The sequence below is a fragment of the Miscanthus floridulus genome, chromosome 2 (assembly GCF_019320115.1).
Source record: "Miscanthus floridulus cultivar M001 chromosome 2, ASM1932011v1, whole genome shotgun sequence".
Taxonomy (NCBI): Eukaryota; Viridiplantae; Streptophyta; class Magnoliopsida; order Poales; family Poaceae; genus Miscanthus; species Miscanthus floridulus.
In genome coordinates this window covers 115,959,316-115,971,958 of record NC_089581.1, presented here as the reverse complement: position 1 = coordinate 115,971,958, position 12,643 = coordinate 115,959,316, and the positions used below count along the sequence as shown (strand labels likewise).

Sequence of the window (12,643 nt, the reverse complement as noted above, 5' to 3'; positions counted from 1 at the left end):
CGCGCGCACTCCCCAATGGGTGAGTGCACCGTCATCGAGCGGCCTGGCGACGGTGCCCTAGCACAGCATGGAGCCATGCCCTAGCGAAGCGTGGAGCCCTTCCCGAAGTACTCTAGTGAGTTGAGGCCGGCAAGGTAGGCCGCCTCCCTAGCCCTTCCCTTTTCCCCTTTCTTCTTCTCTCTATTTGAATCTTCTTTTCTCTTCTTCCCGGAGCAAGTCCGATCTAGGGTTAGGGTTTCGGTCGGGTCAGGTTAGGGTTAGGGTTCAATGCGAAACCTCTGCTACTATTTTTCTTCCCCGAATGGATCTACATGGGTTAGGGTTCAAGTAAGAGTCAATTAGGGTTTGGCCGAACCCACTGCTACTCTTTTCTTCAGTTGTTCTTCCCCTTCTTTCTGTAAGGTCTAAATATGGCTAGAGGAGGGTGAATAGCCTATTTAAAAAATCTACAAACAACTAGAGCAATTTGATTAGTATAACAAATACCAAAATGCAAACTTGCTCTAGTTCTACAACGGTTGCAAGCCACCTATCCAACAATTCTAGGTACTATGATCACTAGACATTCAATTTGCTAAGTCACTACTCACTAAGAGCTCTCACACTTGCTACACTAAAGAGCTCCACTAGATGAACTCAAAACAACAAAGCAAGCTCTCAATTCTAACTACACTAAAGAGCTTGCTACAACTAATTTGCAAGAATATAAATGAGCGAGTAGGGTGATTATACCGCCATGTAGAGGAGTGAACCAATCACAAGATGAACACTAAATCAATCATCAGGAGAATACCAAAGGGCAAGAGACAACCAATTTTCTCCCGAGGTTCACGTGCTTACCAACACTTGGTGGTTCGGCGGCTAAGAGGTGTTGCACGAACCTCGTCCACATAATTGGACACCACAAGAACCTACCCACAAGTGAGGTAACTCAATGACATGAGCAATCCACTAGGGTTACCTTTCGGTGCTCTGCCAGGGAAGGTATAAGTACCCTCACAATCATCGGGAGATGGCCACGAATAATCATCAACTCATGCCAATCCTCCTCCACTGCACCAAGCCGTCTAGGTGGTGGCAACCTCCAAGAGCAACAAGTGAATCCGACAGCAAAACACGAACACCAAGTGCCTCTAGATGCAATCACTCAAGCAATGCACTTGGATTCTCTCCCAATCTCACAAAGATGATGAATCAATGATGGAGATGAGTGGGAAGGCTGAAGGGTCGAGATGGCGACTAGAGGGGGGGTGAATAGTCTTTTCTAAAACTTAATCGCGTCGGCTAACCGAAACAAATGCGGAATTAAAACTATTGGTCTAGCCAAGACTATACCCCACTATATATGTTCACTAGCACCTTGCAAAGATAACAATTATGCAACAAAGGTGCCGGGCTAGTTAGAGCTCTCCTAAACAATTCTAGGAGCAAGGTTACACAAACCTATGCCACTAGTACTTTAAGCAACAAGGGAGCTCCTACACATGCTAGTAAGCAAAAGCACAAAGCTAACTAAGCTCACTAGCAATGCTTAATAACAAGGCAACCAATGCCTAATTAGAGAGCGCAAAGACTTAGCTACACAAACTAAGCAATGTGACTAACAAGGTTACTAAAACCAAATTAGCCACGCAAGGGAGCTACTTCTATGCTACACAAGCAATAAGGTAATTAGCAAGCTACACAAGCTATCTAATTACAAGAGCAACTACACAAGCTTAATATGTATAAAAGTAATTGCAAGCTTGTATAATGGGGATGCAAACCAACGGGAAGAACAAGGTTGACACGATGATTTTTCTCCTGAGGTTCACGTGTTTGCCAACACGCTAGTCCCCGTTGTGTCGACCGCTCACTTGGTGGTTCAGCGGCTAATTAGCATCACCGCTAAGCCCGCACATCGGGCGCCGCAAGAACCTACCCCTTGAGTGAGGGTAGCTCAATGACACGCTTTACTAGAGTTGCTCTTCACGGCTCCCGCGGGGCGAGCACAATGCCCCTCACAAGCACTTCTCTGGAGCGCCGCACAAGCTTCTTGCGCGCTTCAACGGAGACCACCACCAAGCCGTCTAGGAGGTGGCAACCTCCAAGAGTAACAAGCACCACCGGCTTGCAACTCGATCAGCTAGTGCCACTCGATGCAACCTCACGATGCAATCGCACTAGAATCGCTCACTCACATAATCGAATGATCACTATCAAGTATGTGTGTGATGGAGGACTCCCAAGCACTCTCAAGCATGGACACAAAGTCCCCCAAGGTGCTCAGCACCAGCCATGGCCGAGGGCCACTTCTATTTATAGCCCCAAGGGCTAAACTAGCCGTTACCCCTTCACTGGGCAACGGTCGGGCCGACCAGATGCTCCGGTCGTGTTGACCGGACGCTGGACCTTAGCGTCCGATCGCTCGTAGACGACCATGTGTCCCGATTCTAACGGTCACTTGACTTGACTGGACGCAGCAGCTTCAACTGACTGGACGCTGAACCCCCAGCGTCCAGTCGTTTCTAGTAAGCTCCCGAGCATGACCGGACGCGTCCGGTCGAACGCGATCGGACGCAGCCAGCGTCCGGTCACTCTCCAGCTACTGCTACACTCCACGTCAGTGCGATCGGACGTAGCCTGCCAGCGTCCGGTGCATTCAGATCCAGCGTCCGGTCAGTTGACCGACGCCAGCATCTTCTCCATTCTCTTCACCCTTGCTCAAGTGTGCTAACCACAAGAATTTGCATCCGACGCAATAGAAAATAGGCATTCCATTTTTCCGAAAGCGCCGAATCCTTTGTAAATGTGCCAACACCACCAAGTGTACACCAACATGTGTATGTGTGTTATCATTTTCACAATCATTTCTCAAAGGATGTTAGCCACTCAACTTGCCACGCCACTCGATCCTAGCGACAATGCAAAGTTAGATTACTCGAGTGGCACTAGATGACCGATATGCAAACAAGTTTGCCCCTCTTGATAGTACGGCCATCTATCCTAAACCCGGTCATAAACTTCTCTACACACCTATGACCGGTGAAATGAAATGCCCTAGGTTATACCTTTGCCTTGCGCATTCCATTCCATCTCCTTCAACGTTGATGCAACACATGCACCAACACGATCAACAATGATATGATCCACTTCATATCATCACATGATCATATTGGTTCATCGATCTTGACTTCACTTGCTCTTCACCGTTGCCATCGTCCATTGGTGCCAAGTCTTGCTCAAGCTTCACCGCCACGCGGTCCATCACTCCAAAGCCTTCGACTTGCCCTTCATGCTTGCAACCGATCCATCAAGCCAAGTCTTGTCTTGATCTTCTCCACCTTGATCACATGACTCAATGTCATGTCTCATGTGCATTTAAGCTCCTTCATCATCACATGTGTGAGCTTCGCAACATCTCCAAGCCATTTTCACCTCCATGGCATATATTGCTCACACACATGTACCTGTGGACTAATCACCTGTGTATCTCACATAAACACAATTAGTCCACCTAAGTTGTCACTCAATTACCAAAACCAAACAAGGACCTTTCAAAGGCTTTGGCTAAGCTCACAAGGTTGTTATGTCAATGCAAATGGCCAAGAGAGTGAGCTTGAGCCAGCCATAGGGCTTAAATAGAAGCCCCTACGAAATAGAGCAATTGGTTCTCTGTTCTCTAAAAAGTTGGGGCGATCGAATGCGCCGATCATATCGACTGCACGTAGGACCCCAATGTCCGATCACGCGATGCACGCCACGTGGCCCCTGCTTCAAATGTTGATCGCCCGATCTCAACGGTCATCAATACATTTAAGTCATGACCGGACGCACTGCTCAAAGTGACCGGATGCAGGACCCCAGCGTTTGGTCATTTCAAGTAAGGTTCCACTCTCGATCGGATGTGTCAGTTTGATCTCGATTGGACGTAGGACCCCAGCATCCGATCACTTCCAGTAAGGTTCCACTCACGACCAGACACATCCGGTCAAGCCCGACTAGACTCACCCAGTGTCCGGTCACTCACCGTCTCCTCTGTGTGCTGCCACATCAGCACGACCGGACGCTGAACTATGTGAAAGCATCTAGGCCTCTAGTTGGGTTTTGGTGATTAATGACAATACAAGATTACTATGACTAATGTGTATTTTGCAGATACAATTAAGTTAGGTCATGGTAATGACAATTGATTGGGCAATCATGGTTGTCATGCCCCTACGATAGAAATCATTTCGGTTTTTAAAGGATGGACGACAAGGTTAAGGATGGACTAGTTCTAAGTGTCGTTTGGTGTTGAAGAGACACTTAGAGTAGTTTAGGACTTTGTTTTTCCTTTGGCCATACTATTAAGGGGGTATGGATGGGTAGCTTGACCTAGGTGAGTCTTCTGGATTAGGTGTGGTGCACACGTGTCAAATCTAGCACTAGGTAGCTCCTAAGTAGCCCTTAGATTAATTGGAGCAAACTTCATTCATATATGATTGCGAGTTGGAAGTGAATGGAGGGTCAAATGTTGACCAGACGCTGGTTCTGATGTGACCAGACGCTAGCGTAGAGTCTGGTCAGTTCATTTGATCAAGGTGAAGTCGTCTGGATGCGACCGGACGCTGAGTAAAATGTGACTGGACACTGGGTGCTAGAGTCCGGTCAACTCTAGTAAGGTTCTAGAGAGGGAGAATCCTGATTGGACACGTCCAGTTAGTGTTGATCGGACACTGGTCGGGTTTCAGCTACTGACCGGACGCTGAGCAGCAAAGTGACCGGACGCTGGGTTCTAGAGTCCGGTCAACATCAGTAAGGTTCTAGAGAGCAGTTTTTGTAACTAGACGTGTCCGGTCAGTGCTGACCGGATGCTGGTCAATGTCCGGTCACAACTTAACTGCTCGGTGGTGGGGAGAACTGACCGTAGCGTCCGGTCACCCCCACAGTGGCACATAACAGTTCATTTTGAAAGAGGGGTTATAAATACTTTCTCTATTCACTTAAGGGATCACTTTTACTCATTTCAACAACTGAGAAACACCCTTGAGAGTGCCAAGGAGAGCAAGGTCCTAGTGAGGTGATTGAGATTTGAGAATTCAAGAGAGAGGCCTCATTAGTGAAAAGAGAGTAGCAAGTGTGCATCCACCCTTTTCATTAGGCTTGTTGTGGTCAAGTGAAAGTTCTTGCTTGTTATTCTTGGTGATCGCCATCACCTAGATGACTTGGTGGTGATTGGGAGTTCGGTGATCATCCGATGGAGCTTGTGGATGACCCAACTCAAGTTGTGAGCGGTTGTGGGTGATTCACCGCGATGGAGTATTGAAGAATCAACCCATAGAGAGCACTTGATCCTTGTGCGGATCAAGGGGGGGCTACACCCTTGCGTGGGTGCTCCAACGAGGACTAGTGGGGAGTGGCGACTCTCTGATACCTTGGCAAAATATCGCCGCGTTCCTCCTTCTCTCTTTACTTTAAGCATTTACTTTGAGCAATTCAATTCTTGTCTTTACATTCATAGAATTGTCATACTAGAGTAGGATTGGAACTTAGGTTGTAAAACTTTTGTGCGGTAGAACATTAGAAACACATTCTAGGCACAAGGGGTGAAGTAGGCTAAGTGTAGGGTTTAATTATTGCAAAGAATTTTAGAATTAGCTCAATTCACCCCCCTACTGGGCATCTTGATCCTTTTATAGTGTTCAGCCAGATTCCGATCACCTGCATCTAGTCAAGAGACCGAGGGTGGCCTTCACTGCGCCATTGACTAGACGCAAGACCCTAGTGTTCGGTCACTCTGTGAAACCCTGTCTTTTCTGTATAAGGCGTCGGTGGCACCGTCGAACTGTCCGCACTCTACAGGCAGACACTCCGCCGGTGAAGTTTCGAACCCTTGCTCCTAAGTACTAAACACAATGTGTATCACCTTTGTACATGTGTGTTAGCATATTTTTACAAACATTTTTAAGGGTGTTAGCACTCCACTAGATTCTAAATGCATATGAAATAAGTTAGAGCATCTAGTGACACTTTGATAACCGCATTTCGATACGAGTTTCACCCCTCTTAATAGTATGGCTATCGATCCTAAATGTGATCACACTCTCTAAGTGTCTCGATCACTAAACCAAAAAGCTCCTATCAATTTTACCTTTGCCTTGAGCCTTTTATTTTTTTCTCCTTTTCCAAGTCCAAGCATTTGATCATCACCATGCCATCACCATCATCATGTCATGATCTTCACATGCTTAATCACTTGGAGTAGTGCTACCTATCTCATAATCACTTTGATAAATTAGGTTAGCACTTAGGGTTTTATCAATTCACCAAAACCAAACTAGAGCTTTCACTTTCTTTCTCTTACCCCACGCGCCCACGGCGGCTCGTGGTGGCTTCCTTCCCATACACCGTCGAAGCGGCGGTGCGATCTTCTTCCCGCGTGACGGCGGTCTTTATCCTTAGAGTTAGGGTTTCGGTTCTAATTCTATTTCACTTTTCTACTCAGATCTACAATCTATACAGTAGGATAACCTGGCTCTGGTACCATTGAAAGATCATAGTACCTCTAAAACATAGATCATGGGATATACTGCTCTTAGATGGGGAAAGTGGTTCCTGTACCTCGCCCTAGCACAATTGCGTCCATGGCGCCGCAGCGATGTGGACGCCAGTGTCGTGGCAGCGTAGGCGCGGTGGAGTCCAGAGTGCAGGGGGCTACCGGTGGCGCTTCCCGTCACTTGCAACGCTGCCGACGATCGGAGGGGATTCTAGGGTTCTTCGGTAGGGCCCAATGGCAGCGGCGAACCTCGTGTCTAGCGCTCCGGCCTCCACCTCTCTCTTATAGCGCTGTGTGACAGGGCCCGCCGACCAGTGGTTGGTTGTGTGTCCCCGATCAGGACACGGTCAACTTCTCGTGACAGGAGAAGCTATTCAATCAAATGGTTTGCTAAAACGACTTTGCTTCACCGGAGAATCTGCTCCACCAGAGCTATATCTGAAACTGTTTTAGTTGGAGCTAGAACTCTGCCCTGAGTGTGTCGTCTTCACAGTTCCCGTGTTCGATGATTAACAAAAAAAAAAGTTCACTTGCTTGCTCGGACACCAGTCGAGCTGAAGTCGAGCGACGCCCGAGTCCGGAGTATCAATTGGGCCTGCACGCCGCGTTTGTGTGACTTTGAACATGTCAAACTGGCCCTGCCGTGTTTGCGTGCGAAACGGCCAAAGGGAAGTCGATTAAGAAAAAATGCAGTGAGTTCGGTGGGAGAGCACATTGCGTCGACCATTTGTGCTAAAGTTGTGGCAGTGGCACAAACGCACAACGGTAGAAGTGTATAGGAGCAACACAGTGAACAATGATGGTACAAGTGCAAGCATAAACGTATATCGTTTTGGCTGATTTATTGTGAGAAAAAAATACAGTTTCAGTTGGTACTATGCTTTAAACTCCCTACTCACCTTGCGGTCCTGCTAGCCGTCTGAACGTATATCACGGGTGAGTCCATAGACACGAACCGCACGGGCACGGCGCGGAAACCCAAAATCCCGGCCCCAACAAACCAGGCCCAGCCCGGAGAATCAGAATCAGGGGCAACAAGTTAACAAAAACTGTCTCCTCTCTGCGCGAACCCAGCCGTGGCCGCACGCCTTTCACACTTGACGACTTGATGGGTTGCTGCCTCTCCTCGCTGCGGGCGGGGCCGGGGCCCCACGCGGCGGAGAAGCCGCCCCGCCACCGCCACCGCCACCGCCCGCCGCCGCCACCGCCGAACAACGGCCCGTCCTTCTCCCTGAACGCGAACCAGGCGGCCGCGCCGCCCCCGGCCCGGGCCGCCGGGGGGGACGTCCCGGTGTTCGCCGAGTTCTCGCTGGCGGAGCTCCACGCGGCCACGGCCGGGTTCGCGCCGGAGAACATCGTCTCCGAGAGCGGAGAGAAGGCGCCCAACCTCGTCTACAGGGGCCAGCTCAAGGCACCCCGCGGCGCCGGCGCCCCGCCGCGCGCAATTGCCGTGAAGAAGTTCGCCAAGCTCGCGTGGCCCGACCCCAAGCAGTTCGCGGTAGGCAAGCAAGCAAAAGTTCGATTGCTTACTTTTGGCCTCGTTCGCGTGGCCTTGGTGTGCCTGGGCTTTCAGTTTTCACAGGGACTAGTTGATTTGGCTGCAGGAGGAGGCGAAGGGGGTCGGAGGCCTCCGGCACCGGAGGATGGCCAGCCTGATCGGCTACTGCTGCGACGGCGACGAACGCCTGCTCGTCGCCGAGTTCATGCCCAACGATACCCTCGCCAAGCACCTTTTTCACTGTGAGCCCCGCTCGTGCTCTGCAATTCGTGTTACCAGTGTATGCACCATTTGATCATGTTCCAAAGACCGGGACTCACTACTATAGTACTATGCTAATGTCTTCTCTTTTTTTTGCGACTTAGTACTATGCTAATGTCGTGCAATTTTGGTAATGGTGAATAAGTTAGATATTTGGCAGAAAACAGGTGAAATGTTCTGCTTTGATTCTGATTATTACATCTGTTTTCTGTGCGAGCTGTTCTGATTCTGATCATTACATCAGTTCAGAGGGAAACTAAATTGAAATTCGTGAGTTTAGGAGTTGATTTGGAGTTTGATCGCTTATTTTATATTTATTTAGTAACATGAAGAATACTGATTGCATTTACCAGATGGTTTTACTTAATATACATGAAGAAGCAAATAATTGGAAACAACAATTGACTTCTTCTGATCTATTGGTCACTGTGGTTTTGCTCATGTGCAGGGGAAAATCAGACTATTGAATGGGCTATGCGTCTGAGGGTTGCATACTACATTTCGCAAGCATTGGAATACTGTAGTATCAAGGGGCGGCCTTTATATCATGACCTAAATGCATACAGGGTCCTCTTTGATGAGGTAAATGGGCAACCTGTGCACCTTGTTTGAATATAGGGTACTGCAAGTGGTGCATAAAGCCTGATTAATGCGCTGGGTTGATGACCATTTGGCACATGTCCTTGATAATTATATCCACGACATTTTTACTAGTTATATTTATTGTGTCTGGCAATACCATTAGTATTAAACTGGGATTGGCAGAACTTATATTGGACTCATATCATGGCATGTATTGTGTTATTTTGTAAACAGTTTTGAAAATTATGTTTTATAAATTGATACTCCTAATTGCATCCAGCAGTTGAATATGTCATTTTGTACTAATTGTCTTATTTTCAAACGAAATTTTGTAGTTATAATGAACTTTCTGATTGCAGAATGGTGACCCTCGTCTGTCATGCTTTGGTCTGATGAAAAACAGCAGGGATGGAAAAAGCTATAGCACAAACCTAGCATATACACCTCCAGAATATCTGAGAAATGGTGCCTATCTCTTCACTTTCATCCCTTTTTTTTTCTGCAAGCAATTTTTAGTTTCATCTTAAGTAACGAAATATTTCACCTTTTTAAGTATCTCAGTGGTTTCTCTTATTAAACTTAGTTATGTTTATAACACTGTCTTTCTGATTGCCATTATTCTACTGCACTTACCAGTGGAAAATATCTTTTTCAACACTTGCTCAATGCTGAGTATAACTGATAGATTCCGGCAAACAAACATTTTTTTGTTGTTACTATTATAGTGACATGATTTCTGAAAGTTGAGTTCCATAATTGTAGTGTTGATTTTTTTCTTTTAAAAGACAAAATAGCGTACATCTGGAATTTAGCTTTTTGGTAGGACCAGTGACTCAGTTCATGGTTTTCTGATTCCCCTGTATGTGCTGTTTAAATTGAGTATATTGCGCCCTTGGTAAGGTAGTTACCAGGTGCTTTGAGATGGTCTGGTACTCTGGTTAGTGGGTCCTTGGTCTCTGTATGTTATTGAAATCAATAAGTAATGACCAAACAAAACAGCAAGAAACGCTTCAAGTGTATATTTTTCTGAGGAAAGTTTTGTTCTTGCAGGCAGGGTTACTCCAGAAAGTGTCATATTCAGTTTTGGCACTGTACTCCTTGACCTTCTCAGTGGGAAACGCATACCGCCTTCACATGTAAATTTCTTGCTAGAAATGTCTTATGCTTCGTTAGATATGAGGCCTGTTTCAAAAAATATAGAAATACACATGCCTGTTGGATACAGGCAGAACACCCATGCTTGCAGATTGCAGTGATTTTTTTTTCTCAAACTGAATCTCTGGCACATCTTGAGCTCATATAATTTGAGCACAATCTGCACTGTGGAAATGACACCCTGCACAATTTGTTATCCAAGCATAAAACTAAACACACATACATTACATGTATGCACGCTGTTTTTTTTTTCTCGATGTATGCATGCTGGTAATAATGCATGTATGCGTTTGTTGCACGCAGGCACTTGATATCATGAGAGGCAGAAACATCCAAGCAGTTATGGATTCACATTTGGAGGGGAACTACTCAACTGAGGTGGCTACTACATTGGTGAACCTTGCTTCTCAGTGTCTACAATATGAGCCAAGAGATCGGCCTGACATAAAAAAATTGGTTTCCATTCTGGAGCCTTTGCAAACAAAATTAGAGGTAACTCAGTCTTTGTGAAAGGAGTATATTTAATGTCCTAGCATCACACTGGTTCATGCATTCGGTCAAAAAAAAAAAACACTGGTTCATGGTAATAACTGTAACTTCCACAGGTACTATGTGATATTGCTCCATTCCTTGCCTTGTATAGCAGTAACTTAATACTTGGCATGAGACAGTAAACGTTAAAACTGAACTGAAATCCTCACTACTGTGTGATATTGCTTCACTCCTTCCCCTGTGCTGCAGCAACCTAATACTTTGCATGGTATAATAGTAAAGGTTAAAACAGAACAGTGAAATCCTCATTGTGTTCACTTTGTTAGACTGTGTATAGTAGATGTTTTTCTGCATTACTGCACAGATAGATTATGTTACCATGTTGTCTTTGAATGCTATCTTTGCAAAATATTCAGATAAACATAAGCAAATACCTGTCTTACTAGTATGTTTGTTAGATATATTATATCTCTTACAAAAGCGTATGGTTTACCACAAAATTCTAAACACACTACATGGACACGGGTGTGGGTGTCTGTGTCCGGGTCGGGCTCGGGTGTCCAATTCGGCAGATCTTTTGGGGATACGCCATGACGCCAAATACCATTTGGAATCCAAAATGGGTGTGGGTGTTTAACATAGCTGAATAATTAGGACATGGGTGTCTAGATAACACCAAAACAACCCTGATGATTCCTGCTGTTTACCTTGAAAAATATGGAACAGGTACCGTCCTGTGTGATGCTTGGAATTCCAAAGCCAGTGGAAGAACCACAGGCACCTCCTACTCCACAGCACCCTCTTTCTCCCATGGGAGAAGCCTGTTCCAGAATGGACCTAACTGCCATCCATCAAATCCTATTTACAACACATTACAGAGATGATGAAGGGAACAATGAGGTAAAATAAATGAGTGCATTCTGGTTCCAATCTTTCTGTTTTGTAGGATCTGTGAAACCAGCATCATTCTCCATTCTGCAGCTATCTTTTCAAGAATGGACACAGCAGATGAGGGATATGTTGGATGCAAGGAAACGTGGCGACTCTGCCTTCAAAGACAAAGATTTTAAGGCAGCAATCGATTGTTACAGCCAGGTGGGCATGCGTTTCTTGTTCATGAAAAGCCTTTAATAGCCCCTAGATAGAGACTGGGATAGTTTGGTTTATTCCATTTATCTAAAATAAAAAGAACACTCTAATGTAGCTGATTCTTCCTTCCCTGTGTCTGTTTCCAGTTTGTCGATGTGGGGACAATGGTGTCACCGACTGTATTCGCCAGACGAAGCTTGTGCTACCTTATGTGTGACCAACCTGATGCTGCCCTCCGTGATGCAATGCAAGCACAGATCGTCTACCCTGATTGGCCGACAGCATTCTACATGCAGGCAGTTGCACTATCCAAGCTAAACATGCAGAGTGATGCCGTGGACATGCTGAACGAGGCATCACAGCTAGAAGAGAAGAGGCAAAAGAGCACAAGAGTTCCTTGAATGACATCGTTAGCTCAGTGAAGTGGCACCCCTTCTATATATAACATAGATTTGCAGTCTGTAGTACAGTAGTATATTCACCGACCTTTCCCACCCTGTAAAAAGTGCTTAGTATACTGCGTGTTTAGAATTAGAAGTTAGGAAAAGTGAAAACTGCAGAGGAGATGCTCTTTGATCTCTGGACTCTGGAGCCATGTGTTGGAAATCCATTTGGTTTGGCACTTCTGTGAGAGGTTCTTCATTTTTTGGGCCCATGTATATAACATCCGTTGTATGGGAGTTCAGAACTTCATATAGGTTGCTGGTTGTTCAGGAGGGCCCCTGTCGCCGAAGTGTTAATAAACATGTCTTTGTTTGTGAAAAACTATTTCTCTGGGCATTGTTTCCATTAATCATATCATATCATATTTTCTTCATTGGAGCCATTTTTCTGACCTGTTGGATTGCAACTCCGGGTCTGATGTATTTATTGTTCATTGTCGGCAACGAGTCATTCCCTGCTCACCGTGCTGTGCTCGCTGCCTGCTGACCAGTCTTCAGAGCAGACCTCTTCGGCTCAATGACAGAAGCCACGGTGCCATCCATCATGCAGCAGGACATCGACTTCGCCACTTTTAAAATTATGGTACGGTTCATGTACACAGATGC

General features: G+C 46.1%; 1 protein-coding gene across 1 annotated transcript; it reads left to right on the top strand.

The window, feature by feature from the left end:
- The first annotated feature begins 7,580 nt into the window (after positions 1-7,580).
- On the top strand, positions 7,581-12,359 carry LOC136539424 (serine/threonine-protein kinase BSK1-2-like). The gene is made up of 9 exons (XM_066531378.1): positions 7,581-8,015; positions 8,122-8,257; positions 8,725-8,858; positions 9,218-9,323; positions 9,909-9,994; positions 10,317-10,505; positions 11,232-11,405; positions 11,487-11,600; positions 11,741-12,359. Exons 1-9 carry the CDS (start codon positions 7,626-7,628, stop codon positions 11,993-11,995), a joined length of 1,584 nt encoding a protein of 527 aa, XP_066387475.1. The 5' UTR covers positions 7,581-7,625; the 3' UTR covers positions 11,996-12,359.
- The last annotated feature ends 284 nt before the right edge of the window (positions 12,360-12,643 follow it).